The sequence below is a fragment of the Kwoniella pini genome, chromosome 1, assembly GCF_000512605.2.
Source record: "Kwoniella pini CBS 10737 chromosome 1, complete sequence".
NCBI classification, from domain to species: domain Eukaryota; kingdom Fungi; phylum Basidiomycota; class Tremellomycetes; order Tremellales; family Cryptococcaceae; genus Kwoniella; species Kwoniella pini.
In genome coordinates, this window is record NC_091716.1 from 1,114,490 (window position 1) to 1,140,222 (window position 25,733).

The window sequence follows — 25,733 nt, forward strand, 5'->3', positions numbered from 1 at the left end:
GATGATAGTTCCAAAGATACAACCTAAGGTTCTGGATGGAATCAGCTTGAGTCTGAAGTAAGATAACTCACAATCTTGGTTTTGTAGCTCGAAGGAAACCCAAAAAATAAGTTCCTACAAAGAGGAACACGCCATAGACTACTGAAGCTCTCGGATCTAAGAACGCCCCGCGGAAGATAGAGGCTTGATCTACATTGACGATCAAATTTAGCTCCATGGTAGCCATTTCAACGATCAACGATGTTACTCACATTGCGCTTCGATGTTAGCTGTTGTATCGTATCTGAGTTGGAAAGAAGTCAGCTAAAATCCTTCTGAAGGTTCAACGAATAGCCTCACGCTGATTGTTCTCTCGAAACTTCTTGCTGCAATAATACCTGGTCTCTTGCTCTAAGCGCAGCAGCCATAGCAGCTACACCCCATGCCCAACCGAAACATAAACCGATCAAAAGGGTGAGGAGAGCAAAGATATAGATTGACAAAGCCATGGAAGGGGGCAACATTTGACTCATAATAGCTCCAAAGAAAGCAGCTTGTCCGATTTTGTTCAAAGCTGTGTTTGGTGGTAAGTTCAGCTATACCGTCTTGGACATACATAAAGAGGAGAATAGCTAAACTCACACGTTTGAGCCAACATGACTACCATAGTTCCAAAAGTCACAAGCATACATCGTATGAAGTTCTTCCACTGCCTCCTATCTGTCAAAGAGGGTATAAATGACTCCGGTACGTGTAGAGCTCTAGCTAACTTGTCTACCCGGCTAGAGGATTCACCATCTGCGTCGGTAGTTGAAGCGGCCGTCATGTTATTCGGTGATTTATGATTATGTTGAGCGGGATCACTCGATGCTGACGATTGGGACATTGCGCATCAAATTCCAACTTCAATTGCCTGACATTCAACTTGACTTCCGTTCTTGCTATTTTCAAGTTAATTCTTGGCAAGTTTTTTTGCGATTATTTTACCAGATCTACGGGGGCCGGGATTTGTTTATATTGTTTGTGAGTTTCTAATGATGTCACAGGTGAGGCGGAACCTTTTTGTGTAATCCTATTAGCGTTGATCTGGTTCTGACCCGTTCTGCAAGTACTGATGTAAGGCCTATTCTGTTGTTTAGGTCTATAAGTTCACTGTGTTAGGACTGCTGCAAGAGCCTCTGGACTATACCATTGGACTGTCACATGTAATGTTTACAGGCTTGCACTGAATTGAATCAGATCTGAACACAAACAAACAAAAAGATGGCACCTGATTCACAGGATCAAAGCATGATCGGCATCCGCCGCCGCCGCAAAATTTCGCCAAGATTGTCGCTTTCCGGAACCAGTAAAAGGGACTACTGAAAGTGCAACAATAAATAACTCTCGTAATGCGACCAAGCGAAGCGACAGAAGAAAAAAGCAAAAACCACAGCACCCGGGATTCCCAAGTGGTCCCCCACCTTGGTACTAACCGAGCGATATCCAATTTAACTGCGGGGAGTTAGATGCATGTCATTATAGAGATACAAGAGGAAGCTACGAAGATGTATGGAAGGGGTCTGTGCTCATCTCTCGAGCTAGTCTGTTGATCCTAGGAAGGTTCTTCCTCTTGATTTAGCAAGGGCAACCGAAATACTTGCTAACATCCATGAGAACGAAACGCCTGGCATCTTCCAACTCTTCCATTGCCGTATCTTCTCGTTCGTCTCCTCATCTAAGTAACCTCCAGTTGACATTACTAAAGGGAAAAAGGGTGATCTTTTACCAGATGCCGGGAGCGCTGTAACCTTTCTTCTAGCTTGTTGACCTAGCACCTTCTTCATCTTGTTCGCCATATCCTCTTCTAACCTTCCTTCCTCCCCCGCTGTCTCCGTAGCTCTCCTTTCTTCCCTAGTCCTGCCGGCCGTTTTAAGCGATGCCTGGTGTGTAGGAGCGTAGAGGGAGACTACTTTGAGATCATATTCTTCCGACACCACCGGTCTATCCATTCCGTCATCCAATACTATCTTTATGTCATTGCGGCGATTGGTGCTGCGGATGTAAGGCTCGATGTATACTGTTGACGAGGGAACGGATCGCAGGCCTGCTGCGAGGTGGTGTTTCACGGCCTCATGCCTAGAGACTTTGAAGTCTCTCCTCCCTAGGCACCACTCGTCGTGCCCAAGGGTGTTGGGTTGATCGCACTTCCTGCATTTCCCTGTATAGCCAGGGAGAAGCGTTCTGTACGACAGGTTGGCTTGAATCGCGTCATCCGGAATAGTAAACCGGGTGGATGATGGGATAGCAGACAACCATTTCCTTCCCAGTTGAGAAGCGGATTCGACCATCGACATTCTGTCTCTCACATCTAGGGAAGCCATTAAATTCTTGTGTTTTATAATAGCGGCTTCAGCCCATAGCTGTGTCTGTGACACTTTGTTGATAGTCTCCTCCTCTAACCCATCTGCCAATGGTATCAGAACCTTGACTGCCAGAGCAGAAGCAGCTTGATAGGCTAGAGGAGCCTGCTCCCTATGGGATTGGAGACCCAGACCTCCCAATCGGGTGGGGAGGCTGATTATTGACCTGTCGCGGCCGATAGCTGTCGCCTGCACTCTCTTCCCGCGGATTTGGTCTAGTGCCGACCAGATAATATTGTCTAGGTCGTCCCAAAGGTCCGAGAGGTCTTCGGAATAGAGAGTTCTAAGGAGGTGACGTAGCTTTTGTTGAAGAGATTGTCGTAGAACCAAGAGAGCGTGTTGGCGAGGGAGAAGGTGGATTTTGGGTATTTGTTGTTCGAGGCCTTCTATTTTCTCCTTCAGGAAGTCTCGTCTACTCTCCTGGGAGCCTACACATGTCCCCAAGAGCTCCAAGCCCCCGGTTCTAATCTCGTCTAAAGCGTATTGTTTGCACTTTCCTTCGTTTAATTTGAGCGGCGAAGAATCTAGAGCAAAAAACTCTTTAGCGGTGTTTAGCCCTTGATCATCTTGTCCGAGAATGAAGATGTCGTCCAGATAAGCGAGTACAAGGTATCGTGGTCCTAGACAATCTTGTAGATCCTTGAGGGTATCTCTGATCGTGATTGAGAAGAACAAGGGACCCATAGGATCACCCTGTCTCTGGCCCTCCGCCGATTGTAGGGTGTGTACTACTCCGTCGGAGCACATGTACAGCGGCGTTGGGTCGTTATAAGACCATGCCGCTAGCCGAAGCAGGGAAGGAGCGTGTTTTGCGATAGCCTTGGCCGTAGTCGATCGCTTAGCGGTATTGAAAGCGTTTGCTGCGTCCAGAGAGATCACATGGGAGTAAGGGAATGCCGGATGATTATCGAGGGCGTATTGGATAGCCCTCGCAATTGGTTCGACTCCCCCTTTTGATCCAACTCCGAATTGGTTAGGTGAGAGGAAAGACTTGTCAATGTTGGTAGTGAATATAGCCTTCATTGCTAGTCTATAGAACATTTCCCCTACTGCTATTGGCCTGACACCTCCGTCTGGTTTGAGTAATGGGGTGATCCGCGCTGCGCAGAGCAGATCTTGGCCCACAGATGTCCCAGAGGCCATCTGGGATGTCAGGGTTGAGAGGAAGGTTCTAAAGTGAATGTCCGAAGATGCTAGCGTTACCAGCTTGACTGTCCAGCCCGAGGGACCCGGTGAGGTATCAGGCTTGAAACTTCGCAGTGCTCTTGATATGTCTTCATCTTCGGGCATTGTTGGGAGAATCGTTGAAGCGGGTAGGGGAAGGGAGAAGGGATTATCTGAGCCTTGTGGGTGTTTGTCCTTGACAGATCTTATAGTGTCTTCGCTCATTGGTGCTATTCTTACATCATTATTGAGTAGCTTCTCCCCCTTGCTAACTAATCCGCTTTCAATCAATTCTTTGGCCCGCACTACGTCACTCCTTGTCACGGGTCTTGGTGCTTGTCGCTCAGGCCAAGGCACCAGTGGGTAGTCGCCTAATCGTTCAACCTTTGCCCTATGACCGCTCTTCATCGCAGGTACTAATCCCACCTTCACCACAGCCAAGATGTCAAATAGTTTCCCAGCCGTAGGCGACTCGTTATACGATTCGGCGAGCCTGGAAGTTGCCATCACAAACGGCTTGATCAGGTTTGGGTGGAGATGTTTGATGGAGCCCGGGAGGGGAACAAGGTCTTCGATAGTGCGGGTTGGAAGTGTATGAGCGTCTTGTTGGAATTGGGATTGGGATTGGGGAATGTCTTGAGGATTATCTTGAGGATTATCTTGAGGAAGAGCACCGGTGGGAGACATTGAGGGGGTTGGAGGTCTTGAGGGAGTCGGAGGTCTTGAGGGTGTTGGAGGTCTTGAGGGTGTTGGAGGTCTTGAGGGTGTCGGGGGTCTTGATGGTGTTGGGGAAGGGGGAGGTAAGGAAGGGGTAGCAGGCCTGGAGGATGGAGTGGTAGGGATGGGGGGCGGGCCCATCTGCGATGGTGCGCTTGAGTGGGCACGGAGAGGGGTGGACGTACTAGGAGTTCTCCCTCTCTTGTCTCTTGTGAATGTACCTGCCCTCCGTCTGGCTAAATCCTCGTTCACTCCTTTACACGTCTTGAGGTGTATGGTCATCGATTTCCTGTCTAGCTTGGTGACCATCCCGCACGAACCACATACTTGTACAGAGCCGTCCGGGAAGTCAGTTGGCAGGAAAGGGTAGCCTTTGTGTGCCTTCTTAAGGTGTTGGAAGAGCTCGGCAGTGGAATCGGGGCATAATGGGCAAGAAGGTGATGTTTGGGGAGGTGGCGAGTTGCCTTGAAGACGAGGTGAGACACGGCGAGTAGTGCGCTGTTGCTCAGCCGCGGAGGCTTCCTGTAGGAAGTCTTCCGCCCTGGGGCGCTGCTGGGAGAGGTGAGGGGAGTCATCTTGATGTGTTTCTTGATGCTTATCTTGATGAAATACCGCTGGAATATCTTGAGGGAGATCGAGACCTTGTGGATAAGGTGGAGGTGGATTTGACATGGTCGAGAACCTAGCGGTTGCCGCCGCCTACCTTGGTGTGACCCTGGTAGCGCTACCAATTACCTAGGTAGAATGGGTGTCTACCTTGGTATAACGTGGCAGTACCTAGGTGGGTGGCAAAAAGTGGAGGCAAGGTGGAGGCAGGGTGGAGGTCGACCGTTCGCGAGTGTAACAAGTTGGTTCAACTTCTACACTTTACAGTTGAAATCTCGATGTAAACAAGTCGCAAATGTAGCTCGGACCGCTTCTAGAATCTCGGCGATGGCGATGGAGGGGATTGTGATAGTGGACGTGGGGTGGAAGTGGTATCGTTGGGTGGGGATTGTCCGGTGTAGGTCGCTGTGTGAATTGTACGGTGCTGGGTAGGGAACTAGTCTCGTACGGTGAAAAGGCGCGTGTGAATCTTGTAATTGTTGATAGATTTGGTGATGAAAATCTCGGTGATCGCGAGGACGGCCAGTGAAGCCGTCCTCAGCCTTCTAATGTCGATATTCGGACTCAGCGTCCTCGTATTAGTCGGCTGCGGGGAGCAGACGGGACCCGGTGCTTTCTGGATTCTATGGCCGTAGATGGAAGATTTGGACAGCTGAGTGGAGCAGACGGGACCCGGTGCTTTCTGGATTCTATGGCCGTAGATGGAAGATTTGGACAGCTGAGTGGAGCAGACGGGACCCGGTGCTTTCTGGATTCTATGGCCGTGGATGGAATTAAGCTCGAAATTGTGTTTATCACAATCTGTTCGATAAGGAGAGAGGTGCGCAGTATACACAGAAACCGTCAAGTCCCCTCTGCTTCCCGCAGTAATTGGTAGTATGTTCACAGAGAGTTGACACAGGGCCTCGATGCGCTCGAGGCTGAATAGGGAGCTTTGATTTGCATTTGAGTGAATCCAAACTGTTGCCTGGGTGATGGCTTCGTGATTGTTCTTGTTAAATGATTGACATCGTGTGGACAGCGCTGCTCTGATCTCATGTTGCAGTAGTGGTGGATCTTCGTCTGATATAACGCAGCGTACGACGATGTGGTATACTCTGATAAGAGGAACCTCATGACATGCCACATAGCTTTATTGACCAGGTGCCAGTTTGTCTAAAAGCCCTTCCTGCAGAAATAATCACATTATAAGATGTGTCGATGGTCAGCTGTAAGGATCGACACAATCGATGAAGGCCATATGTTATGCAGATCACTGACATCCCATGCAACGTTAAAGTATGTAACCGATTACGAGATGTATAAGAAGAAATTAAAGGTTCAGGGAGACTTCTTCGATTTGAAAAGCACACGCGCAAAGTCAGTGTGACGCGACCATTGCACGAAATATCTCAAACACAATTCTATCGTCTATCTCTTTTACTTGTTCATGATAGAATCACATAGCTTACACATATCAAACTTCCTTGCACGCTTAGAGCATTGCCCGTCAAAATCGTTGGTTACAGGCAGAGAGAGCTGAAGACCTATTTCGCACAAGGTGATACACCTAACTGAGCTTCTGGTGAGTTAATTCAGTTGTTACAAATTCTTCTCTCCCCGTTCCTTAGACTGTCACTCGTTGCTTAGCAACCTTATGCATACTAACCCGGTCATCCAATGTTCATTTGAGAAGCTTCGTTGACTAAAACTTGATGAATTGGACAGGAATAACGAAAAAAATAGGTACGATGGAACACCGCAACCGCAATATGCCATTCATCAATCACCACTAATTCAGCTAATTCAGAATCGTTCCTGCTTCAACATCGACACAAGACATCAGTTTGGTCGCTTTATAGACGCCAGGACTACTGTTTCAAAGCGGTACATATACCCAAGACCATACAATATATCCATGATGATATCGCACAAATCAAAAGCATCTTCCTCTTCATATCACTCAATATCGTCCGAAGCAGGCCCATCAACACATTATGTTAGATCTCCGCCGACACCTATCTCTCCTCATCATGCTCCTCGACTCCCGACCCATGTTCAAGCGATACACGACTTTGACCCATCTCTACTCGCCTCGACATCAGCTTCAAATTCGAACATGTATTTGAATTTTAAATCGGGGGAGATTATCAGAGTACACGTGCGGGACGCGACTGGTTGGTGGGATGGGGAAATTAGCGGAACAGCGAGACTTGTACATGAGACCGAAGAGCATACTGTGAAAGGGGTACGAAGGGGATGGTTTCCAAGTAATTACGTCCGAGAGATGGGTTGGGATGGAGTAAGTCAAACTAGAAGGTGATGAGCTGTCCAAAGCTGATCTAGTTTTGTCACCAAGTCATTTCATCGACGTGACGAGTCCTCGTCTACCAATCAGACATCTACTACTAGTCCTACCACCCAGCGTTCAGAAACTTACCACACCCGACATGCCTCAGCTGCCTCCCATCAATCTCGAGCTTCTACATCAACTACATCTCAGCACAGAACTTCTCCCCTCGATCAACAGGATCCGAAAAACCTGGATCCCGTATTCCAAACCCTCATGCACCCCATCGTACAATCACTTTCACTCCTCGAATCAGCCATACACTCAAACAGGAAACCGCATATTCAACCCTCAACCGCTTGTGTTATATCCTCTATCCGCGCGGCGCTCATGCAAACTGACTGCTTGAGCAAGGAGTCGACAACCTTAATCACTTGGCCAGTCTTGGCGCGAGAACGGAAAATTGTTTTAGTCGAGTTGTCAAAGTTAGTCGGATGCGCCAAAACAGCTGGAAGTGTCGAAGAAGTGGAAGATGTTGATGACACAAAAGAGTTGGAGGCTCTGGCTAGAGCTGCCAGGGGAGTTTTCGCCTCAGTCAAACGGTTCCTTCACCTTGCAGACGAATGTGGTGTTACGGTGACCCTTATGGATGCTGCTCAGGAAGAAGCAAACGGCATCAGTATTAATGCGGATAAGGCTGCTGGCCGTCCTGCCAGCACCTCGTCAGATGGTGCCGATCAATCTACCATAGGGAGAAGTCGTGTCAACACCACAAGTAGCAGTAATCCCAGACTCCAAGAAACTTTTCGTCTCCGAACCGCCAGTATAAATGATCTTAGAGCAGCGCGAAGGAGAGCTGCAAGCCCTCCGCCGCCATTGCCAACTGCGTCGGTCGTCTCCTCAGCGTCGAGTTCTCGGAACGGGCGGGAAAGATCCCCTTCGATCATGCACACACCGATGTCCGCCAAATTTCCGCAAGGCACCAGCGTAGCCTCACCTATCTCTACAAAATCTGTTCATGAACGTCGCTTACCAGGTAGCGTCGATAGCGCATTCAGTCAAGTCAGTGTTGCTTCCTCCGAGGATGCACATATGCCATGGGGAGACACCACACCTGTCCCAACACCTCAAGCCACCGAGACGAATCGCCAACTTGGCTCAGTAGCCGATGTTTACGAAGCTATCGGTCATGCTGAAGATGCGCTTCTCTCACTCATTGCTGCTTTCATCGGTCATATACATTCTCATAGCATCAATTCACATCCTTCTAGTCACGCGCATTTGATCGAGATGACTAGAGAGACCATAGATAGCGTCCGAGAACTCTTGACCATTGTCGAAGCAGTTGGACGGAGTGCGGGGGTCAGGCACAAGCGGCCGAGGGAGATCGACACCTTACGCATTGCCAAAGATCAACTATACGATGTAGCGTCAAAATTGGTAGAAAGTGCAGAAATTGTAGCCAATGCTCCTTTCTCGGACTCCGGGGAAGATAGATATGATACCGAAAAAGGTCGTCTGCTTCAAGCTGCCACTAGTACTCTAAGGGCCGGAACGGAATGCGTCCGATTAGTCAAGATGTGTCTACCTGAAGACAATGCGGTACATCTTCACGCTACCCCCCGACAAGCAGATGCCAATAGTCGCCAATCCACTCCTCGCCCTGGCCATACACATGAAGCACCGCTAATCATGCGAGAAAAGCCAGTGGGTGCGAGGGGTGTCCATACCTTATCTGGTCTGCATAGAAAGGCAACTAGCCTTAGTACTCTACAAAAGCGATATCAACAAGACGGCGCGATGGTTCAGGCCCCCTTGGAGGAGGACGAGAACGAAGAAACGGAGGAGGAAGAGGATCAAGAGGTTGTACAAGATCTCAACAAGGATGAGGACATGACCATGCGTCCAATGATGCAGTCCATATTGGGTACCCCTGTCCGTTTCCCCGTGAGTGTGAAGACATTCCAACGCCAATGGTATATGCTAATCTGTATCTGATAGATGCGTCCGACGCTGCAGCACAATCACACAAGTCCTATGCCATTGTCTAGTGCAAATAGACCATCGGAGGAATTGTTGAAAGCTCTGGATGATTCAAACACAACTGGTACCCGCAATCGATCGTCGAGTCTCACTTCTCCTGCTCCGCCGAGGATGAAACATCGTTCACCGTCACGTTCAGCCGATCTTGACAAATTTACTGCGGACTACGATATTCGCCTGGAACCTCCAAAAAGAGCGTCACGGGGGACAATATCCGCTTCCTCGAGACTGTCCACGTATACTTCCGCCAGCTCTCAGATCTCTGGCACTTCTACTGCGCCAACCTCCATTCGATCATCTAATGTTAGCGAATTCAACAATCTACTCCCGCAGACGCCGCCTGTACACGATATCCCCGCGTTTTGTGACCTTAAAGTGGACATACCGTCTGCCACCCCAGATCTGTCGCAATCTGCGACCTATTTGTCACTCAACGATCAACCTCCCCCGAAACCTCTGGCTCTGCTTCGTCCAGCGGCGCCTGTCCGCAGTATCACAGCCCCTGCTCCCTCAGCTAATTCCGATGTCCGATTCTGGGTGGTCGCTCATGATTACGACCCTCGCGAGATCGCATTCAACTCTGAAGGAGCTATCATAGGTGCCTCGTTGGCTGTGTTAGTGGAGAAGATGACACCTCACGATGGACCTGTCGATCCGACGTTTAACGCTACTTTCTTCTATACATTCCGGTTATTCACAACTCCGACGCAGCTCCTCGAAGCTGTGATGACCCGTTACGATTTGCAACCTCCAGCTGCTATGGCCTTTGGTGAAAAAGAACGAGCCTTGTGGATAGAAAGGAAAGTCGTACCTGTTCGATTGAGGATCTACAACTTCCTCAAATCATGGCTTGACCAACATTGGAGAGAAGAAACGGATGATGTGGTTCTAGATACACTTCATGATTTTGCTAGAGATGTCGTGTCGGTCACTCTGCCTGCAATGGGACCAAGGTTAGCGGACGCAGTTCGACGCAGACTCAATGGACCGATGTCAGCTGTATCAGATCGATCAAGTATCAAAAGTATAAATAGACCTGTATCGATGGACCGAATAAGAAGCGCAAGTCAATCTGGATTTTTACATCCTCCGACCATCTCAGGAGGATTACCTCCTACGCCTGTCATCAGCAAGAACCTTCATTCTGTCTTACATAAAGCAGCCTCATCTGGAAACAATGTCAATATCACCGAATTCGACACCTTGGAATTAGCTCGTCAATTCACGATTATGGAAAGTAAGATGTTTTGTTCAGTGATACCCGAAGACCTGCTCCAGACCGGCAAAAAGACAATCCCGGAACTGAAAGCTCTCAGTACACTGTCAAATCAGATCACTGGATGGGTTGCGGACAGCATACTCAACGAAACGGATGCCAAGAAAAGAGCAAGTCTGGTAAAATTCTTCATCAAACTGGCTGATGTGAGTGTCTATCTGTTCGACTGGTTCATCGTCTATTTTGGACACCGCTAATGGATACTTTGCTTTCTTGTAGAAATGCTTGATAATGTATAATTTCTCGACAATGTTCGCGGTCTTGGCTGGACTGAACAGTAGTACCATAATGAGACTGAAGAAGACGTGGGATGTGAGTGGTCTAACTGATGTAATGATTTAATGCGCTGACCAGATCTCAGGCCCTGCCGACGAAATATAAGGTCACGATTGAAAGACTTCGAGGGGTGATTGAGCATACCAAGGTATGTTAACGGAGTAGAACTTAACGACAAATCGGCTGATATGGTATCTGCAGAATCACGCAGCTTATCGGGCGAAATTGCGCGAAGCTCCTACTCCATGTCTCCCTTTCCTCGGTTTGATCCTTACTGAGTAAGCTAACTGTTTCTCACCAATCCGAAGAAAGTGTGGAAGCTAATCCTATGAGAAACGTAGTATCACTTTCACTTCTGATGGTAATCCAAGTACCCGTCCTTCGGTCCTTGAGCCTGAAATCGTATTGATAAATCAGGACAAGTATAACAAATTAGGAAGGATAGCAATGGATTTCAAGAGATATCAAGAGGTTAGTGACTTTTATGCTCTGATGAGACAGATTATATGCTGATAGTAATTCCAGCCTTTCAACTTCCATGAACTGGAAGCTGTACAAACATTTTTGAAACGGGTATTGACTGAAAGAGGAAGCGGGTCTGTAGATGCATTATATCGGAAATCTCGTGAGTTTGACATCGGTTTGGTAGGGAAACCGTCTTCTGACCAATTACGCCAATAGTGATGCTCGAACCGAGACAAGGTGCAGAGAAATTCAGCGCCAACGTAGAACGTCCGAATTGGCTGATTGGAAAGATATAATCGATAGATGATTGTTCAATCAATACAAGCATCATACATATTGTTAATTTTGACAAAAGTTTAGGTCGCTTGGGATCCCTCAAAAGTGCTATATATTTGCCTTCATTGATATATCCTCATACTGTATGTAAGCATATATATTCGGTTCCACTGTATTTAGTCAGTCGGCATACAAACAGGGTAATAATCATCAAATGATCAACTCAAGTGGATCAGATGTCAAATTTATATACATCACTTTGGTTCAGCAAAATGTCAGATCTCTACTACCTACAATGAGCTTTGAGACATTGAAAATCATTCCTATTGAAAATATCATCCCGTAGCTACTTCACCAATCTCAACTATGTCCACTTCAACTTGAGTATTTTTCTGATCTTCAGCGACTTCTCTTAATCTTCTATAATACCCACAACCAACTGTATCTCTCAACATCTCTTCATTTTTATTTAACCAAGAAGTACAAGGAGTATTAATATTTTTATTCTCAATTTCATTTTCATTTTCGGAAGGACTAATTTCAAATCTCCATGAATCAATTGAATTATTTCTAATTTTTTCCTCTTCTTCTTGTTCTAGCTCAAGACGAGTTTTTGAATATTTTTCAGAAGTACCTAAACATCTTCCAAAAGTTGATATTGTTTTCGTGGGTGGAGATAATGATAATGCATTAGAAGAAGGTAATAAACATTGTAAAAATGAAATTAAATCTTTTAAAGGATTAACTATTATTGTTTCATCTGTTATTTTAACATAACAAGAAGTTAAAATGGTTGAAAATGATGATAACGCGAGTGAGTCCATTTGACATTTAGGTGTAATTTTGAGATTTATTAAATTGATTGGAAGTTGAATGATATGTTGAGGAGCAGTGGTACAAATCAAATCAAGTAATAAATCATCTTCGTTATTAGAAAGAAAAGGTTGATATTTCTAAATACCCACAAGTTAAACAATACTCAAGTTGTATATTGTGAATAGCTAATGTATTGATTTAATTGACTCACCGACACATCTGATTTTTCAATTTGACGAAATCCCCAATCCTTTTTAAGTTGATTACCTATAGCTCGTATATAAGATGAAGAAGCCAAATATGCTTCTTGATAAAAACTAGCTTCTCTGATTAACGTATGCGGTCTACCTTTCAGGTTATGAACCTGAGCAGTTGATGGGACTGTCATTTCGGTGATTATTGGGTGGTTTGAAATTTCTGAATGTCAGTATACCTATTGTCGTTAAAGCAATTATTCGTTCACTGCAGACAACAGAGCTAATGAATAAATCAGAATTGAAGATTCGAAATGGGCTTCTATATATCCACGAACAACTAGCCAAATGAGAAAACTTGCACTTCGAACGATAGGAAACACGACTTCTCTTACATCAGCATCAATCAGCAAATTACTAATCCACACAACCAAGCTCCTGAATCTTCGGAAATTTTAGAAGGAAAGAAAGTTTTTCAAGGGTATTAGTATCAGGAAGCTTCTGATTCTTCTCATCTTCGCAGCGTAGAAGAATGAGCCAAAGGAATTCAAATCAAAAAGATAGTGATTAGCTAGTTTTCTCTATACCTTTGGAAGTACAAATTCAATTTCCTTATCTGTTTCTTCCCCACCTAATTGGATGATCCAATTCGGTATTGATAAGCTTGATCACCGAAACGAATTTAAGGCATTGCCGTTGATGGAGATGTGTGCATTGATCTTCAGGGCGTCGGGATTTTCTGACTAGTGAATCGCCCTCTTTTTGTTATCGCAGATGCCACTTAAAACGCCCTTGATCTTATTACGATGATCAATACAATTCAACGCAAAGATAGACCTGAATGGTCGGTATCTTACACGTAGGTCTTCTGATCATTCATCTTGTATACACATTTTGCATTACATTCGTTCGTGAATGACCTACCTAAACAAGCGGACCTATTGAAACAATCATGTATGTCAAGGTCTACATTCGAACAAGGTGGTCAATGTTTTCCCATGAATCTTCTCCTCTCATCATTGTCGTAAATCCAACATTACACCATCCCGAAGTTATCAATCCAATCTACCATATTTCTATCCAGTCTAACTGCTTTTCTCGTATCTAACGTCTCGTGCGCTCGTTCTATATTAATTGCCATTCGACTCGTTTATCATATTGTCTGACATCCTAAGCCTGAGCTGCAGCCCATGGAGCAATCTGCAAAGTGTATTATAGAAAACCATCAGCAAGTCCGTATTTTTATAGTATAGGAGAGACGAAGGGACCTACCCATGAGAATCCAGCAAACTCTTGTTGATCTTGAGTGCTCAATTGAGTGTGTACAGGAGTCAAAGTAGGTTGTTCTCTGGTGAACTCTTGATCGAAGTTACTCGTATCGGTAGCATTACCAATCGTAGGGAAGTACGGCGGTGGGATTCGTTTGTTGTAAACGTCATCAAAGTTGACGTCTTTGAAGAATAAGTGTCGCTTGATGTCTTCTGCATCCGCTTCTCCTGCACCTAATCTTCGGGTTGGATCTCTGGTGAGAAGCTATATTGGGGGAATAAGTCATGTCAGTCAGTCAACAAGCATTCTTCTGATCTACAGGTCCGGGCGACTCACCCTTTGTAAAAGCGACACAGCGTCTCTGGGCATAGTGATAGGATAAAGCGGCTCATCCTCCAAGATAGCATCGAAGATCTCGTCTTCATCATCACCTCTGAAAGGTGATTGACCGAGCAACATCTCGTAAGTCAATACACCGAAAGCCCACCAATCCACCGCTCTGCCGTATCGTTGTTCGAGCAAGATCTGGCAGAAGAGCGAAGTAGAATCAGCATTGCAAAGTCTATCGATCGATGGTCGGATTTTGTGGTCACTCACCTCTGGAGCCATGAACTCAGGTGTACCACAGAAAGTACTAGTAGTTTTACCATACCACATATCCTCCTTACAAAGACCATAATCCGCTACCTTGACATGTCCATCAAGAGTCAAAAGAATGTTGTCCAATTTAAGATCTCGGTAGATGATTCCTTTCGAGTGGAAGTATTGCAGAGCCAACAAGACCTCACAGGCGTAAAACTTAGCTTGACGCAAAGTGAACTGTTTCTTCTGGATATGTAACATTAAATCACCACCGGAGACGTATTCCATAACGAAGTAAACTCGGGTTTCAGTTTGAAAACAAGAATGTAACCCCAGCAAGAATGGGTGTCTTTCTTGGGCTGCCGCTAAGAAGACTCTCTTCTCGGATTGGGTGCTGTAGAATACAACAAGCAGATCAGTCTCATGGCTCGATACGTGAAGAATGCGTTGCGACGTACCTCTCAACTTCGTCGTTCTCGATGATGAATTCCTTCTTCAATACCTTGATGGCGTATAGATTGCTGGATGCCTTTTCTTCAGCTAACATGACTTTACCGAAGTTACCTTTACCAAGAACGGCAAGGAAATTGAAATCGTCTAAACCAATCTTCTTAATTGCTCTAGACGACAAAGAATGTTGAGAGGGTCGAGAAGCTATAACAGTTTGTGGTTGTGAATGAGCGGAAGCTTGAGAAGGAGCGGGCGAAGGGGCAAAAGCTCTCGGAGGTTCAGGCTGAGTAGGTTGCAATTTGGTAGGAGGCTGCACCGGAGGCATCTGTTCCAAAAAGCCCGTCGGGTCAGCTTGCGATATTGAAACATCGGCTGTCAATCACTTACCTGTTGATACCCATCCTGAGGCCTCTGGTCGTTGTAACTCAATCTTTGTTGAGGCTGAGCAGGGGGTTGAGGCATAGGTCTACCACCCGTAGGTCTGAGGTTATCGTACCCAGCCGGAGGGGGGTAGGGTTGCTGCTGAGCTGGAGGCTGTTGCGGTGGCTGTGGTTGTTGACTGAGCGGTGGAGCATATCGAGGATCATAAGCACCTGGAGGGGGCCTCGCTGGAGATGGTGCCTGCACCGGCGGCTGAGTCACAATCGGTGGCAACTGTGGAGGGGCACTGATCTTCTCTTGGGATGGGTGTGCTGGAAGTGTTGATACTGACGATGAGGCGGAAGGTGGTGGTTTCTTGTGCACTTGGGTGGTCTTGATATCTCGTAAATTCTTCAAAAGGATGTTGGCCATCTCCATGGTCATACCGCAGAAATCGGGCACAAGGTGCGAACAGGTTTGATGGCATGTGAGAGAACACTCTGCAATTGGGTCAGACGTAAGCAGAAAGCCAGTACAAAAACCCAGACTCCCGAGAAATGGCTCACCTGAGCATTTAACAGAATTTTTTCGACCGAATGGCAACATGTAACCGCAATGACAACACCAGTTTGCGGTGATATTGGTATAAGGAGTAAATCGGTGAGGAATTCGATGGTTGATTTTCTCTTCGTCTCCCTCCTACATTGTGTACGTTATTAGCCATCTATTAACCTTGACCTGACGTCTCGAGAACACAACTGAGCGCAAAGACTTACCGCATCGGCGTGAGTTTTGCTGATACACTTGGTGACGACCTTTGGGTAACATTTCTTGTGACAGGCATATCGACAGTCCTCACATTGATATCCTTCACCGGTGAGCAAGAATTCTTGACACAAAGCGCACATGATTGGTTGGTAAAACTGCCTTTGAACGAATTTGTGTCCATTCATCTCGTAGACATCTCCCTTCCTCTTCCTGACGGCACCAGCTCTTCCAAGGGCTTCGTATGGTCTTCTTTGTCCAGCGACATTGTCCTTGACTGCGAGACAGTTGTTCAGCACATTCCGCACAACAGAGATGGTAGACAAGCTACTCACCGAAGTCTAACCTGAGTAAGATCGCACCAGCAGGCTCAACAGACCACCAACCTTCTATACCTTCGGGGCCTTTTCCGTCTCCTCCAGGTGGTCTACCTCGTATGGTCCCAGCACTATGCAAGGTGACTGAATCCGGTGCAGCGCCTGATCTAGGTCCAAGGGTAGCGGCTGCATCGGCAGTGACCCACCCAGCACCTTGAGTTTCGATCCCGACTTTTTGCCTTCTCAAAGCCTCTAAGAGATCACTGACTGTGAACCACATCATTCCTATCGGAGCTGAATCGCCTGGAGCGACACTATCGTATATTGTCACTTCAACTTCATTGGCTTTATCAACGTCAATTTCGAAATCTTCGTGCCATTTGTCGACTCTTGAAGGATGGGACACAGCTCTTTCATTCCCTTCTATCTTGATTACTACGGTAGTCTCGTTGAAGATTTTCGATGATTTACGCGGTAAAGGGCGGTGATTTAGATCTCGAGCTGATCTAAGGGAGACAACCAATTTACCGGAAATAGGCTTTCGTAACGCATCTTTACGTTTCATACCGTCTGGTAGTAGGTCTACATGATGAAAGGGCAATCAGCTACGCGCCCTTACCTACTATCATCAGCTGTAAACATGGAGTACTCACCTTCATCATCTTCGACAGCCCCTCCGAATTTAGCCAATGTCTCGTATCTCCTCTTCGCCTTTCTCAATAATTGGATTTTTCCATCCGATTCCACTCGTTTAGCATCCGTTTCTCCTCGCAATCTCTTATCTCCTTCGATCCTATAAGCTTGAGCCATCTTCTCAATACCAAGCTTGTATTGCTCTTCTACTTGGAGCTTGAATTGAAGCTGATTGAGCATTCTGGTGATTTTGGCTCCGGTCAAAGGTGCGTCATACCTTTGCAAATCTGATTCATCCTTCATTAGCTAGCATTGACCGTAATTTCGAGATTATAGCTTACCTAGCTGAGTATAATTCTTCTGCTTAGGTTCAGGCTGGTCAGACCCAGGTGGTGGAGGTGGTAACGGTCTATCCCTATCTACGTTATAACCCTTTTGGCTTGGACTAGGACTAACCGGGGGTCCACCGTTTCCACCATATCCCAGGCTGGAAGGACCGGATTTAGAAGGAGTCATTTGATTTCTGGAACTTTCACCTGGTCTCATTGGAGAACCTGATCCACTTCCACTAGAAGACATTTGCAATTTCGCCAATTCATCTTCCAAAAATTTGATGGACGCTTGTGCTGACCTAACTTCATTTTGTGCTTGTTGAATTACCGCTTCATTTTTCGAAGATGCTTCTACAGCTCTCATTACGGCTTTAGCACCTTCCAAATTTCTCTTCTCAGACTGTATAGTCGAGAGAAGAGTATTTATTTTTGGATCTGTCGTCGGCGGAGGAGGCTATATTTGTCATACCAAAGTCAACACCGCAGTGACAATGCACAGCTCATTCTACCTGACGGAATCAGATACGTACCATTGTAGGAAGTTCTTATTTGTCTTGGATGCCAGAGGAAGTGTTCAATATTATATCCCGGTCAAGTTGACTATCTACGTGATGAAACTATAAGAGCGTTGATGCACCTTAAGGTCGAAGCGTCGTGCGAAGGGTGAGATGTTGATCACGACTTTAAATGCTGACAAATTCGGTTTTACTGATAACCAAGATGTCCTGTCAACGGAGGGAGCAGCACTCAGTGACCAACAAATGTCACTTTAGTATGCAGTCTATGTTTTATAATAGTTGACAAATAGTTGAAGACAAAAGACAAAAAGCAAGTATGATGCGTGGGGTAATAGTATTATAGCACGCGTTTTGATGATGAAATGCGCATATGCAGAAGTAGCTGTGTGTGACATCGTAGCCCCTACTCGTATAACGTAATAACGGATTAAAACTCATTTAAACTATATTGTTCCGTGTGTGGCACCACATCGCTTATTCCAACTAATCCTTAATTATCGCACAGCCCCGAGTTTGTGATCAACTATTTACTTTGCATGCTATGTTATGATATGTTGAGAGTGATAATCAAAGTATATGACGATGATATCGGTGTATATCCTTTGATCAATGACGTTACCTGTATGAAGGTCCTTACACGTAAGAGAAGGCTCAAGAAGAAAGGATTTCAGTTATGACATTATATCTTTACGCAAACTTGTAGCGTATATATAGATGCATTGTGCGAAGGAATACTAATTCAATTTCTGATATTTCAATCATTTCATCTTTATTCACCTTCCACAGATGGTACAAATATAACATAATCTTTTCAAATACTTCTCAATCAGCAATTTGACCTCACGATGCAATCAACTGTAGAATCCGAAACTCCTTACTCAATATCTTTGACTGCTAATCCTGTTGAAGAAGGGAATGATACATCCTACCCAATCAAGGCCGATCTCGAAATTCGAAGACATACAAATGCGGCTACCAGCTCCTCTGATTGCGAGATGGATTTCGAACGCATTGCGAAATGTCTGAAACAATCAGTGCAGCTAGTATTAGCTATACACGAAAAGGGTGAAGATAAAGATTGGCAAGTAAATCGCACTGACGAATCAAAGACATATGACGATATGGAACAAGTACGTGACCATTGCAATTGCATTTTAAGTCGATTCTGTAGTCACTCAGGAGATTCTGAGAAACCCGGAAGTGCATTCACCATTTACCAGAAAGGATCTCACGAAAATTCCAGTCCCGATGTCATATATCATAGATCTTGGGTATGGCAGCCAGAAGAAATTACAAAGTATGATTTTACTAAATTAGAACCTCCTCTTGATATGTCGTCCCAAGACTCCAGCCCATCGTACTTGAACAATTGTATTTCTTATCACAGTGAAAACGTAAGACGACATTTCTTGGAGCTCCAAGTTGAAGGTAAAGTTAGTAAACGATCAACGGATACAGCGGATTTCATTAGCAAGAATTTTGTCGTTAAGCACCCTGTTTATTCTACTGGAATCATCTCTTTATTGACAGAAGACTCGGTGAAAGATCTCTTGCATGTCCCGAGACGATAAGATGGAGCAATGCTATTCGCGGATATTACCTGTAAATATATATTGTACATATTCATATACATCCCTTCTGCCACCCAGTTAACATATATTTTGTGAATTTATCAATCTCGATTGACTTTGTAAGATACTTACTCGGATGTAAATATACTAAGGGATGGCTCTTAATTCGTTCGCTTGTCCTTGAGAGAAGCTTATACCGCGAAGGCAATTCCATCGATCTTGCTTTCGAGCTTCTCTTCGCATAATCCAAGTCGGAATGCTTCTTTCGATCTACATCATATAAACTGAGTCTAGGCCTTCAGCGTCATCATGATTCACTTCTCCTTCATTTCGAGAAGTCATATTCACCCTTTACACAAAAAAATGTTACTTATCCTTTTAACAATAGAAGTTAAGATTATCCTTTAAAGCCATGAAGTCATATTTATCCTTTCTACAGTATCTACTTTCATGGCTTGAGCACTATATGTACTCGCTATTCAAACTATCATTCAGGAATATATAAGAAGCCCTCAATCTTGGTATTTATTATATTTCTATCATCATCACATACTTTATCATTTAAATCTAAAATAATTCCAAGCATAAAACGCCGATCAACAGAATTGAAGATGAGTTCAGAAGCAGACAAAACCTGTAACAGTGCACCTCAAGTGTGGAGTAAGAATTCACTCATTTGTGGAAAATGCCAGTAAGTTGATTCATCTTCCATCGTTAGCACGATCCGACGTTCCTACAAATAACTCAAAACGTAATTCGATATTGAGCTGTATTGATTTCTTACAAACGTATCATTCTTAGTCATAATGCAATGGATACTGACCACATGTGTTCACATCAATTAGATGAAGGTTTTTCGGACGGAGCAGGACCGTAAGTAAAGAGATATTAGGATATTCGCACTGGGTCGGATGCAAGATAGTTACCGTTCACTAGTAGTCCAGTTGTATCTTTTATCTTATAGCTTGTTGGGCAGGATCTTCCAGACTGCTTTGGCCAAATTTGAAAATGCGGAAAGCAATGGTGAATGGAGAGAACTTTCCACTGAAAGCAGAAATGGTGATACCTCGAGGGATGATACTGCCAAATGAGTTCGATGGCAGTCAGTAGGAAGATTTATGAAGAAATAGGGGTTCAGTGACCCAAGTCATATATCATCTAATGCCAATCCGAAGCTCATTACCTCTGTAACATGTAAATGCAAACAGCTGATCACTTATTTCACTTCTATACATGCAATATCAATCCTAATATGCAGTACTAAGCACTTCTTCTCTCATTTTCTATCTAATCATGCATTTAAGCGGAGATCTTTTCGAGAAGAGCCTAAAAGGTAGATCTTTCAATGTCAATAAATCGATACAGTGTATATAGAAAATATTGATCACTCACGTTAAGTTTGGCAGGGACGGCACCGGTTACAGTTTCAATTGGTTGACCATCTTTGTAAGCGATGAAAGTTGGCATAGCTTTAATACCTGCGAATAGAGCGATTTCCTATGTATAATAATTGAATTGTTAGCTAATGTCAATTTTTGGACAAAACATACAAGAAGAAATTTAATAAATGAACGAATTGATATAAAATTATAACTCACCTCTTGTTCCTCAACGTCAACTTTTACGAATTTAACACCAGGGTATTCAGCTTCGAGTTTAGCGAAATGAGGTGAAATCATTTTACAAGGTCCACACCATGTAGCCCAGTAATCAACTACTACAGGTTCAGAACCTGCGATCTAAGGTTATAGAAAAATAAAGAATGATTCAAATTAGTATTTGATTTTATTTTGTATTGAAGCTTTTGAAAATGTAACTTACGAGAGAGTCGAATTCTGATTTAGATTCAATAGCTTTAACCATTTTGTTTATTTGTTTTGGGTTATGTTATGATAAAACTGATAATTGAAATTATTATAAGCTGATCTATACGATATTTGCTTATATCCAAGCTTCTTGATTTGAATATGGATGAAGATATTTGATACAACAACAATGACAATTAGAGATAGAATTATCGAATTTCGTTTGAAATAGAAATGAGTATCGAAAGAAAAAATGATAAAAGTTCCAATTTCTTGAAATATACGCTATTTATACCTTTCTATTTGTCCATGCTTACAAATCTTCAGAATCCTTCTATGCACCTTTCTATTGAATTACAACGAGTAAGAAAAAGAAATTACCGAACTCACCAGAAGATAATTCTTTGATTGAAATTAATAGTTTGATTGATAAGAATCAAATAAGAAGAAAAAAAAAAGAATAAAGATAAGACGATGTTTGAAAGCTGAATCAGCTTCTCCACTCAACGACATGACGTGACTTTCATAGTGTGTACCAGAACAAAATACCGTACGTACAGCACAGTACGTACGTTATTAGTTGCGGCATTGGTCTAGCTACCACGTGGAAGTGGAGGCTTGATCATATAAACTATTATAACTTTTGATAGTATGTTGAAAATCTGGTACGGAGTCTGATTGACAGTCTCGAATAGAAGTGCACCTCTTGCATGACATATTGGGCATCATTTCATGGAGGCAGGGAAGAAGATGATAATATCGATAATTCGTTAATACCAAAGGGAGGCTACTCACCCTACATATAGGCTGAACAGAATTATGCGTACCCAATCTCCGAAATCTCGGCCTAAACCATTCAATTTCACGCGTACTACAAATATTTCGCCATGTGGCATTGAATGTTGCTAGATCCATGCTCGGACATGTGTGGTATAATCATGGTATAAATCATAATACGTATCAATGCTATGCTAAGAACATCTAATATGCAATGAAGCTTCTATGCGAGTTTACGCAGCTCGGCCTATTCTATCTACTTTCTATTGTCCATTCTTCAGCAGCTCAATAATCTACTACGATAGCAGCATGCCAGAATCATCCGCATTCAGTCTCCATTGACTATTTCGATCCATCATTCCTTAATAGATATAAGGGATAAATTTCCATCTAACTACCTTACAGTATTCATCCCAATCTTCTCCATACTTGACGGAACATTTAGCGAAATCTCTTCCACATCGATGTGTAAGTACAGCAAGGAAAAAAATTGGGTAAAACATTGTTATAGGTGTATTTAATCCAGCAGTTAATCCCCAAGTACAAGCTTGAATCCAATCGGCAGTATAATTAATCTTTCTTGCGTATCTCCAGAATCCACCTGTGAGTAATTTGTTACCATGTTTAGTTTGAATATAACTTGGGTTTTTCAAATCAGAGCCATATAAAACGGGGAAAGCCTTTCGAGGGTTATGTTCTCCTTGTTGATGCATCTTGAAATTTGATTTTTGAGCCATGGCACAATCGAAGATGTAGTAGAAAGTGACGAGCGTTACGAACATGGCGATATTGCCCCACAAGGGGAATTCGTAAGTTGAAGGAGAAGCTCGAGCCATATATATGGTAGGATAACAATATGTGAAGGGGCTAGATTTATAAGATACCTTGGTCAACTCTGCTGTACATTCATTTTGACTTTAGGAAATGTCGACCTGACTCACACTCCAGCCATATTCCAGAAAATCAACATCCATCCGAATTTTTCATGGAACATATCCCAAGTTTGAGGAATCATATGTTCGGCCTTTGCGCATGCGTTCATGTAAAGACCAGTAGCTAAGAGCATATGCCACATATTGTATGATACTCTTCCGAGTTCTTCGTATTGCTTAACTACACCAGAGAGAGATATTAAGAAAAGTAAAACCCAAGGTACTCTGACTTCAGCGAACATTTTTAGGTCAATTCGACCCAGTCGAGGGTTAAGAGTGATACCCATGAAGTGGTCGTAGATGATATTTCCAGATAATCTCATTGGTTTACCTCCGTAATGGAATAGTCGACCACAAACGTCGATTAAGATTGATACGGAGAACGATACGATTAAAGCGACAGTCATGATTTGTCCGTAATTTTCGATAAGCCAAGGTAATCTATATATACCAGTTTTGTGGAAGACATATGACAAAGCTAAGGTTGCGTACCAAGAGTAAAGGGCGTTACAATGGTATGGAAGTGCTTTGTACCCTAATGACGGGACTGGTAGACCGTTTTGAGTAAGACCTGGTAAGACTTGAGCGAAAATCAGTTGAATTGCGGTGAGACCGCAATATGTTCCCCAAGCAAATTTGGTCGGGTAGGCGCCCTGTTGGTAAATGTTAGCTGCTGCCGGGAAATGCAGGAGATTTTGGACACTCACTTCATAGATGTGCTGTCCCATCTTGTTGAAGAAAGGTCGAATATCGTTGATGGAAGTCGGGTAGATGAATTTACCTTGGTAAAACCAAAGACAGATCCAAAGGTAGTCTGTAACAGATCATTAATCAGCTTCTATTGCATCATCACGACATAGCTGACCAATACTAACACATAAGAAGGGGAAATCCAACCATCATGGCAACAACTCCGACTGGACCACCAAATTCGTACCTAAGAGAGTACGATGGTATGTCAGCTAATATGCCTTTTTCATGACCTTCTTAGTCTGGACAGTTACTCTTCTATCAAAAACTCACTCTTGATGCTCGTCCAATTTTTTATCCATCTCCTGGCCATGTTCAGTAGGCATAGCATTAATTTTCAAAAGAGCAGTTGATTTTCCATTCATGATATTATCGGAATTTAAATTACCATTAGATTTCCTCTTTCGAAGATTGGTCGAAGGACCATCCATCGTTACTGCCATTTTCAAACTATATATACTTTTTATGATGAATGAAACAACTAGACAATAGCAAAAACGATGAAAAGATGAATTCAAATATTCGATCTTTGATTTTTCGATTTAAATTTCCGACAAAACATCAATAATCAACGGACGCGTGGGTCCGAAATAATTCCCTAAAAGTAAACAAATAATCAATTATAGTACGCACTAAGATATCGTACGATTCTCCTAGTATCCCCCTTAAATAGGTTTATTTAGGTAAACCACATAATGTCAGCGTCGCTTATCTCTCCGCCGGAATTGATTAAATGTTAATTTCGATTTAACTTCACCAGTTATCTTATTGTTCAATTGTTCAATTCACCTTGAAATGATGATAATAACGTCTACCTTACACCGGTTTCCATATAGGAAGATCAGCTGCTAGAAAACTAGCGATAACATGTCAAACTCCTCGTCACCTGTATTGGCAGGCCCCTCAACACCCTTAAATCGATTACAGCTTCACTCATCAATCCCATCTCACCTCTCAACCGAATTATCGTTCTTACAGACCTTATTTTTGAGGGCGAGGGATCAACACAGGACTCAGCTTTTTCTCAGACGAATGCATGAAGTGTTGATAGTAGGCAAATTACTGCTTAGATACGTGAAAGAATCACAGAATGATGCTACGATATGGGAGAAACGGAAAATTCAAGGTAAACAATTAGTTACAAGAGTAAGTTGTATTTTGGCCATTTGTCACAAAGGTTCAAGCTACAAGTAATGTAGCTACAAGTAATGAGCTGACAATACTCATGTACTCAGATGATCAAGGCTTTATTCACAAGTCAAAGATTCACTGCGCAAATTCTTGACTTACATCATTTCGTACCTTTACAAACTAGTGTTTTGGCAATTTATTCTAGGTTATTTGCTATCACTATGAATATAGCCAGTGGATTGGATATGGAACTTGAAAATGTGTTCATGAATGGAGGACAGAGAAAAGCAAAGAGGAAGTTGGATAAGACTAGAATTGGTAAAGCTACTATACAAGCTGCCCCTGTCCCAATGGAGGGTGTAATGGATACAGGTAAATTATATCCGGTAGAATCCATGAATGTAGATGGAACGGAATTGGGCGAGAAAATACAACGCTCTTCAATCACTACTGTTTCAACATCAAACGATACGACACCAAAAGCAAGTAGATACCCTTCATTGTCACACGATAATCTGAACTCTCAACCACAATCCACAACACCATCAAGCTCAGATGTTCATGCACTTGCATTAGACTTACCGACAAAGGCGATCAGTAGACCACCTTCTCCGCCTTCCGAACGGGATGAAGATCTTTATCCACCTGAATTAGACACATATGACGCTGAAATAAAGAAGAGGAAGAAAAAGAAAAAGCTATTGGATATCGACGCGATTTTCGACAGCAAAGCGCGGAAGGAGAAAATATCGGAAGTACAACAAAATTTCAAAGAGAATTCAGAAGAAGCACTAATACCGAAGAAAAAGAAGAACAAGTCAAGAGATCAAGACGGTGATGTTACGATCAAAAATAAGAAAATGAAGAAGAAAAAGGACGCAATGGATGATATATTCGGCTTTTAATAGATAATCATAACATGAGGACCGTGCGTTGTTTTCGTAAATATAATGCGGTATGATGGTACCTTGATTTAATCATCAAACATCAGTAGGGATTTGGATTGACTACATATAGAAATGCATGTCAATAGACTTTTCCTTCCTATATTTCTTCTT

The 25,733-nt window shown here is 43.6% G+C and overlaps 10 protein-coding genes across 10 annotated transcripts; 4 read left to right on the forward strand and 6 right to left on the reverse strand.

The window, feature by feature from the left end:
- Positions 1-67: 67 nt before the first annotated feature.
- Positions 68-865, reverse strand: I206_100428 (uncharacterized protein; the record flags this gene model as incomplete). The annotated part of the gene is made up of 4 exons (XM_070202198.1): positions 68-189; positions 252-283; positions 340-553; positions 622-865. 4 exons carry the CDS (start codon positions 863-865, stop codon positions 68-70), a joined length of 612 nt encoding a protein of 203 aa, XP_070058299.1.
- Positions 866-4,020: 3,155 nt separating this feature from the next.
- I206_100429 (uncharacterized protein) lies at positions 4,021-4,934 on the reverse strand (the record flags this gene model as incomplete). The annotated part of the gene is made up of 2 exons (XM_070202199.1): positions 4,021-4,038; positions 4,110-4,934. 2 exons carry the CDS (start codon positions 4,932-4,934, stop codon positions 4,021-4,023), a joined length of 843 nt encoding a protein of 280 aa, XP_070058300.1.
- Positions 4,935-6,768: 1,834 nt separating this feature from the next.
- On the forward strand, positions 6,769-11,493 carry I206_100430 (uncharacterized protein; the record flags this gene model as incomplete). The annotated part of the gene is made up of 9 exons (XM_070202200.1): positions 6,769-7,149; positions 7,207-9,084; positions 9,139-10,602; positions 10,676-10,768; positions 10,818-10,880; positions 10,934-11,010; positions 11,074-11,203; positions 11,258-11,357; positions 11,414-11,493. The coding sequence occupies 9 exons, from the start codon at positions 6,769-6,771 to the stop codon at positions 11,491-11,493; spliced, it is 4,266 nt and encodes a 1,421-aa protein (XP_070058301.1).
- A 315-nt stretch (positions 11,494-11,808) lies between these two features.
- On the reverse strand, positions 11,809-12,677 carry I206_100431 (uncharacterized protein; the record flags this gene model as incomplete). The annotated part of the gene is made up of 2 exons (XM_019152672.1): positions 11,809-12,426; positions 12,501-12,677. The coding sequence occupies 2 exons, from the start codon at positions 12,675-12,677 to the stop codon at positions 11,809-11,811; spliced, it is 795 nt and encodes a 264-aa protein (XP_019014810.1).
- Positions 12,678-13,653: 976 nt separating this feature from the next.
- Positions 13,654-17,724, reverse strand: I206_100432 (uncharacterized protein; the record flags this gene model as incomplete). The annotated part of the gene is made up of 12 exons (XM_019152671.1): positions 13,654-13,683; positions 13,756-14,016; positions 14,089-14,277; positions 14,350-14,728; positions 14,793-15,109; positions 15,172-15,644; positions 15,711-15,843; positions 15,921-16,186; positions 16,245-16,808; positions 16,880-17,146; positions 17,201-17,645; positions 17,722-17,724. 12 exons carry the CDS (start codon positions 17,722-17,724, stop codon positions 13,654-13,656), a joined length of 3,327 nt encoding a protein of 1,108 aa, XP_019014809.1.
- An 830-nt stretch (positions 17,725-18,554) lies between these two features.
- Positions 18,555-19,280, forward strand: I206_100433 (uncharacterized protein; the record flags this gene model as incomplete). The annotated part of the gene is made up of 1 exon (XM_019152670.1): positions 18,555-19,280. The coding sequence occupies one exon, from the start codon at positions 18,555-18,557 to the stop codon at positions 19,278-19,280; it is 726 nt and encodes a 241-aa protein (XP_019014808.1).
- A 611-nt stretch (positions 19,281-19,891) lies between these two features.
- On the forward strand, positions 19,892-20,371 carry I206_100434 (uncharacterized protein; the record flags this gene model as incomplete). Its single annotated transcript, XM_019152669.1, has 3 exons — positions 19,892-19,971; positions 20,082-20,153; positions 20,245-20,371. The coding sequence occupies 3 exons, from the start codon at positions 19,892-19,894 to the stop codon at positions 20,369-20,371; spliced, it is 279 nt and encodes a 92-aa protein (XP_019014807.1).
- Positions 20,372-20,579: 208 nt separating this feature from the next.
- On the reverse strand, positions 20,580-21,143 carry I206_100435 (thioredoxin; the record flags this gene model as incomplete). Its single annotated transcript, XM_019152668.1, has 4 exons — positions 20,580-20,606; positions 20,673-20,777; positions 20,879-21,019; positions 21,102-21,143. 4 exons carry the CDS (start codon positions 21,141-21,143, stop codon positions 20,580-20,582), a joined length of 315 nt encoding a protein of 104 aa, XP_019014806.1.
- Positions 21,144-22,224: 1,081 nt separating this feature from the next.
- On the reverse strand, positions 22,225-23,987 carry I206_100436 (uncharacterized protein; the record flags this gene model as incomplete). The annotated part of the gene is made up of 5 exons (XM_019152667.1): positions 22,225-22,729; positions 22,804-23,447; positions 23,502-23,608; positions 23,670-23,731; positions 23,818-23,987. The coding sequence occupies 5 exons, from the start codon at positions 23,985-23,987 to the stop codon at positions 22,225-22,227; spliced, it is 1,488 nt and encodes a 495-aa protein (XP_019014805.1).
- Positions 23,988-24,411: 424 nt separating this feature from the next.
- Positions 24,412-25,580, forward strand: I206_100437 (uncharacterized protein; the record flags this gene model as incomplete). The annotated part of the gene is made up of 2 exons (XM_019152666.1): positions 24,412-24,690; positions 24,780-25,580. The coding sequence occupies 2 exons, from the start codon at positions 24,412-24,414 to the stop codon at positions 25,578-25,580; spliced, it is 1,080 nt and encodes a 359-aa protein (XP_019014804.1).
- Positions 25,581-25,733: the final 153 nt, after the last annotated feature.